Here is a 6,486-nt window from a genome sequence, read left to right on the forward strand (position 1 = left end):
AATTCTTCAAAGCCAGAACAAGTGTATCTGCTGGTCAGAGAAAGTAAATGTCTGCAGGGAAAATGGCAGATGAATTGTCCTGAACAGAGTTTGAAGCTAATTAGAATGTTAAGGCCAGGTCTTTTGTTACAAAATAAGAAATAACAATGATGTTGCTGTAAATATACATTATATTCCACATGTGTACACACAAGATGACAATGTTGGGCATCATTGTTTTGAATTTTGATGTGCTCTAAAATATTCTACCACCTTCACATGAACTTAAACCATATAAATGTAACACGTTTATGGAAAATGATTTATGGAAAATGATTATTTATGGAAAATGATTACATTTGATTTCTTCACATACTAGCCCAGAATTGATCTGGAATTCTATTGCTCATGGTGCTATGAAACTTATTATTATAATTTTATCACTGTAGCATATTCTGTTTTCAACAACTATAAGGGATAACTACTGCTATTTCTATTATATAAATTTTATTGTCAAATAGTATATTCTCCACATGGTATAGGATCTACTTAAAAGGGAACTTGCATGATTTATGAGTAAGTGACATCTCCAAAGAGAGATGCCATCTCCTTTTAATGGGATTGTGTGCAAACTCTTCCTCCAAAGTGGTTCATTTTAGCATAGAATGGTTATTGCCTAAAATAGAGAACAAAATATACATATTAAAATATTATCAGATCATATGGTTTATTATGATTGTTAAACATTGATGCTACATATAGTTTATCTGATAAGATTAATTGTGCATAATTTTTCTCTGAATACCCAACATTGCTCTTAATCTGACATTTTAATGGCTCCATCTAAAATTTTATGTAATACTTAAGTGAAACAATCTGATTACATTTATTGAAATGATACACCAGCACTAGGTAGTCAAGCTTGTAAGACAGTCATACAATTATGTCATGATGGTATTCATTATTAGAAATGAAAATGTACTTTTTAAATATAATTTTGTAGGAAATCGATTGCATTGCAAAAGAAGATCTGAAGCATCTTAGTGAATGAGCCTTTAGTCTATCTTTTCTTCAGTTATAAAAGACACAGAAGAATGGTCCCTCCTAACAACACACAGTTTCATCCTCACAGTTTTCTTCTCCTGGGAATTCCAGGCCTTGAGGATGTGAATATGTGGATTGGCTTTCCATTTTGTGTTGTGTATTTGACTGCTCTTTTGGGAAATGTTACAATCATTTTTGTGATTCAGAGTGAACCCAACCTCCACCAGCCCATGTTCTACTTCCTGGCCATTTTATCTTCCATTGACCTGGGACTGTCCACGTCCACCATCCCCAAGATGCTGGGCATCTTCTGGTTCAAACTGAGAGAAATCTCCTATGAGGGATGCCTCCTCCAGATGTTCTTCATCCACCTGTGCACAGGCATGGAGTCAGCTGTGCTCGTGGCCATGGCCTACGATCGCTATGTGGCCATCTGTAACCCTCTGCGCTACACACTTGTCCTGACACACAAGGTGGTGTCAGCCATAGCTCTGATCATCCTCCTGAGACCCTTGGCTATCGCAATTCCCTTTGTGGTGCTCATCCTGAGACTGCCCTTCTGTGGACACCAAGCCATTCCCCACACCTACTGTGAGCACATGGGTATTGCCCGCCTGTCTTGTGCCAGCATCAAGGTCAACATCATCTACGGCTTATGTGCCATCTCTGTCCTGGTGTTTGATATCATAGCAATCATCCTGTCCTATGTCCAGATCCTACGTGCTGTCTTTCGTCTACCTTCTAGAGATGCCCGGTTAAAGGCTCTCAGCACCTGTGGCTCCCATGTCTGTGTCATGCTGTCCTTCTACACTCCAGCATTTTTCTCCTTTATGACCCACCGGTTTGGCAGAAATGTTCCTCGATATATCCATATTCTTCTTGCCAACTTTTATGTTGTCATCCCACCTGCTCTCAACCCTGTCATTTATGGTGTTCGAACTAAGCAGATCAGAGAGAGGATAATTAGAGTGTTCATGAATAAATTATAAAAATTCAACTACAGAGATCAGGAAGTCACATCAGACAAAGTAGACCTTTCTCTTTACTGCCAAATTACAATATTGTGATATCTGGGGAAGACAGCATCATCTATGTGGATTGTAATAGTTTTAAATTTATAATGAGAATAAAACTCATATAACCATACATATTCAGTATAAGGTACAGTTCCAACCACAAAATACAATTACCACAAATTGATGATAACTAACTATAGAATGACATGTAAAAGCACAAGAAGTTATAATTAAGGGGCATATTAACAAGAGTAAACATTAATAGAATACATTTAATAGTCCTGATTCAGTTTTATTAGCTTTTCACTAACCTGTAAAATTCTTATGCATACATTCAGAAGTACTTATTGCTGTGAAAACTGAGGCAATTTTATGGTGTGGCGTAGACTGAACAGCAAAGAAGTAACTGCCAACAAATGAGGGGAAGACGTTGTAACTCTTCGTTCTGAAGAGACAGATGCTTGGTCCATGGCCATGTTGATGCCTAAGTAGCAGGCAGACTCCCTTTGTTTTTACAAGAGAAAAATATTACTCAAAGTTAACAATTACTGAGGTTCAGAAAAATTGTAGAGATATGCCCTGTTTTATTTAGTTTTTTTTTCTTTCCAGCTCATGTTGTGGTAGTATCTTGTTACATGGGTTGAGTTCAAGGGACTCAATAAAAAAGTGAAAGTAGACAGAGCAAAAGAGAAATTATTGCATAAAAGTAAGGTTCATTGCTAGACAAACCAAACAACAAGTCAGGATGACAATGTTGAGTAAAATAAAAGCAATAAAATAAACCCCATACGCTAAAAATATGTATGAACTCAAATTTTTCTTTAGCAGTGTTGTAGCAAAGTATTTAATGAACCTATAAATGAGAAAGTAAATGCATCCTATATTTCCATATATTGTCCAAATTGTTTCTAAAATAATTACTTTAAAATGTTCTGAAAAATTGCACAATGAAACTTTAATGTAATATATTAATATTAACATTATATTAATATAAGTGAAATTGGGGCTGGTGAGATAGCTCAGTGGACTAAAGCACCTGCTTAGGCTAGCTGAGGCAAGCCCAGAGGCCACAGCAACACATGCTATGTCAGCCTTGCCCCCAGTCAGAGTGAGCCAGCCAGAGTCTGGGTGTGTTGACACACACCTGTGATCCCAGGGTTGGGGAGGGTGAAAGTAAGAGGATCGCCATGAGTCCTAGCTGCATAGTGAGACCCTGTAACAATCAAATACATTTAAAAAACGAAAAAAGAAAAAAATATACAAGTGAAATTGTAAAGTGGCATTCTAGTGTCTTATTTTCCACATGAGTAAATAAAAACATACTACTTGAAAATATTAAAAATCAATGGAACAAATCCTAGGAAGAAAATTTTCCATAAAAATAATCAATGTATATGAAAGACTACTGAGAAAATTGGTCACTTAAATAGGGCAAGAATAAGGAGTGTCATATAATGTAATATGATTTAATGAGCATACAGGCATTGAAATAAGTAGTAATAGTACCATTAAAATAAAATTTACTATAACTTGACCACTTGTAATTTTCAATAACTATATTTGGGTTTTATGTATTTCACACTTCATAATAAGTCAAGATACAACATATAGTCATCTCTCTTATATGTATTATATAAAATTGGAAATATTGAGTTTCAGAGTAAGTTCCTTATTCTGTTAGCTAAGAGTTAATGTATGAAAAGCTTTAAGATAGCCCGGTATTAAGAAAACTTTGGTTGGTCTCATATAGTCCAAAATGATATTATATAAATTAGTGATGGCAGAAAACAAAGAAACATGATTAAACATATATTTAAAAAACAAAGTACATTCTACATTTGAAGGGGCCAAATTTAACATAATTATAGAAAGATGATGGGTGAAAAGGTGGAAATGAGCAAGAATCCCATAAACAATTCTTCTACCCATGAGATAAAATACCCTGGGCTTCTTGGTTTGCTAGATTGCAGAATTCAACCACCAGGCTTCAAACGTGTGGCCCATCCCTCAGAGAATCTCAGTCCCTTAACAGCTTGACCTGGGACACCACCTCTGGGGAGCTACATCCTCCTCATAGGAGGATCCTCTTGGAGAAGCACATATGCAGGCACACTCGGCAGGCAGGCCAGCCTGACACTGCAAGACACAGTAGGACACAGCCTACTGTGAGTAGAAAACCCAGGTCCTATTGCTTAGCTTTTGGTTCCTTTCCCATGAAGGCCCAGAGAAGTGGAGCAAATTAGCACAGCCAAGATGGAGGAAACCTTCTGGAAGTCATATCAGGTATTCTTAAAGATGTACCCAGAAGAAAGTGTTAGGCTCCCTGTAGGTCAGCTACCACTGGAGAGGGCTTGCCTGGTCCTTCCTGAAGCAGCCATGTACCTGAGTTTATGGGCAGGAATAGCCATCATTTCAGAATCACATGTAGTCATCAGTGATTTCTTGCAAATAGGTGGTGACTTGTGAGCTGGCAGGCCTAGGGATGCCTTCACTCTCTGGGCTGGTGAGTAGGGTTCCCAATATTGTTCTACCTGTGTATTGATCTGCATTCAAGAACAGACAGTGTTTTTTCATTTTTTTTTTAATTTGAGTGATTAAAATTTGGGTTGTGGAGTTCCATTTGCTTCAGACTACATGGATTTTATCCAGTTCATGTGTTCTCTTCTACAGTAATAGATTTGTTGTAGTATATACTACTAATATGTTATAGTAGTATATACTATTAATAAGATGTTTTAAGCAATATGATATTAATACCAAGAAGCATACCCAGGGGAAATGAGAAATTTTTTTACTGTGACAGTAAAGCCCCATTGTGAACACATATTCTAGGTGTTTCTTATCTGTAGCACATTTTTTTTTCTTGTCAGTTGAGTCATGTGAATTGGTTATTACTATCTCAGCCTCTCCAGATAAATCAGATTCAGAGAATCATTTATCTAAAGTCATTAGTAAGTGGGACAGTGAAGATATAAATTCATGATTTCCAGGATCCAAATACCCTAAACCTCAAGTGCACAGAGTTCCAGTCAATCGCAGTAGAAAGATGGACTTTGACAAATGAAACGTCCTTGTGTATTGCGCACTGAGTGGACATCAGTTAGTAAGTGCACACACACTAAGAGCATTGTGTTATATCACATCTAATATGATATATTTGAAGCCATATTAACCATGAAGATTTCACACAGGTTCAAATGCTTACAACTACTGAAAAATGGTGAAATGATCCTGGGAATGGGGGCTCGTTCATTGATCAGTTCCACATGTGCCAGTGGAGAGTAAATCACAGGAATGCTTTGTTGAGATGCTCGGCTTATGAATCGATTGAGGCTGAATGGGAATGACTATAATTATATATTATTGGTGTTGGCTTCAAACCAGGGCTCTGACATTTTATGACTGTTATACATGCCAAAATGTGTAATATGTGTAAGCTCAGAATTACAGGCACCAGAGTGGAAATATTCCGACAGATCATTGTTTTGGGATGATGGAAGAGTCAGATGTATTGCAAAGCAATTCATACAGATATAAATAAAAAGCAAAATACCAAGAACAAAGATAAAGTTTATTTTAAAGAAATCAGGTAGAACACGTGGTATGATCAGAATATATGGTGAATATATTAAAAAATTTAAAATATTACAGGAAAAGACATAGTGCCATTAGATCACCCCAAATCATCTCTCTCACTTCCTATGCACTTATCTGCTCACTCTCACTCCATCTAAAGCAGTCCTTTAAGTCCTCCTGGGTGAATCTCTTCATGAATTCTGAGCAAAATATGGTGAATGCTGCTGCTTCCAAATTCCACTGAGTGGAAAAGCAGCCTCATAAACACAATATTATATGCTCTCCTTCGTCTTATACCCTAGATTTGGCACTAACTTTGGATCTTTCCTAAAGTTAAAAATGACTAAAAAGTAACAAGTTTTGAATTCATTCAGGACCTCTCTCAGCTAGGAGAATGTAAGACGCTCAAGAAAGAGGCCAGAACTGCTTTAGACAGTAGCAAGATCAGTGACATCAGTGAGTTCCAAGTGAAGAGGAGTACTTTAAAGGGGATTAATGGCAATATGCCTTTTACTGTTGCTTATTTTTAATTAAAATATTCTTGATCAGTATTCTGATACTGAACACTGAACAGTGTTGTTTGTTGCATTATGTGCTTTTAATGCAACTATAAAATACTGAAATTTAAGCATAAAATTGTTTCCTTTTTAAAATAATTTTATTGAGAAGCAGTGATGAGACAGTTTCAAAATAGCTTAGTAGGACAGTACAATAATTAATGCATTGCATATCATTGTCTTCATAGTAGTTATTCATAGTACAAGATACAGACAGCATATCTTGTCTAAACACTACTAGTTCAAAACTTTCTTTTCATTGAACTAAGAGAAAATAGCTGTATATCTATGCTATTTTGTATATGTAGACATAT

The 6,486-nt window shown here is 36.4% G+C and overlaps 1 protein-coding gene across 1 annotated transcript; it reads left to right on the forward strand.

The window, feature by feature from the left end:
• Positions 1-1,073: 1,073 nt before the first annotated feature.
• LOC101589475 (olfactory receptor 52E1-like) lies at positions 1,074-2,012 on the forward strand. Its single transcript, XM_004642090.1, has one exon. The coding sequence runs from the start codon at positions 1,074-1,076 to the stop codon at positions 2,010-2,012; it is 939 nt and encodes a 312-aa protein (XP_004642147.1).
• Positions 2,013-6,486: the final 4,474 nt, after the last annotated feature.

Source organism: Octodon degus, unplaced genomic scaffold (assembly GCF_000260255.1).
Source record: "Octodon degus isolate 3935 unplaced genomic scaffold, OctDeg1.0 scaffold00146, whole genome shotgun sequence".
Classification (NCBI taxonomy): domain Eukaryota; kingdom Metazoa; phylum Chordata; class Mammalia; order Rodentia; family Octodontidae; genus Octodon; species Octodon degus.

What these genes read in the sequence shown, in the direction of transcription:
- LOC101589475 (XM_004642090.1), top strand. Translation starts at nt 1,074, where the DNA reads ATGGTCCCTCCTAACAACACACAGTTTCATCCTCACAGTTTTCTTCTC.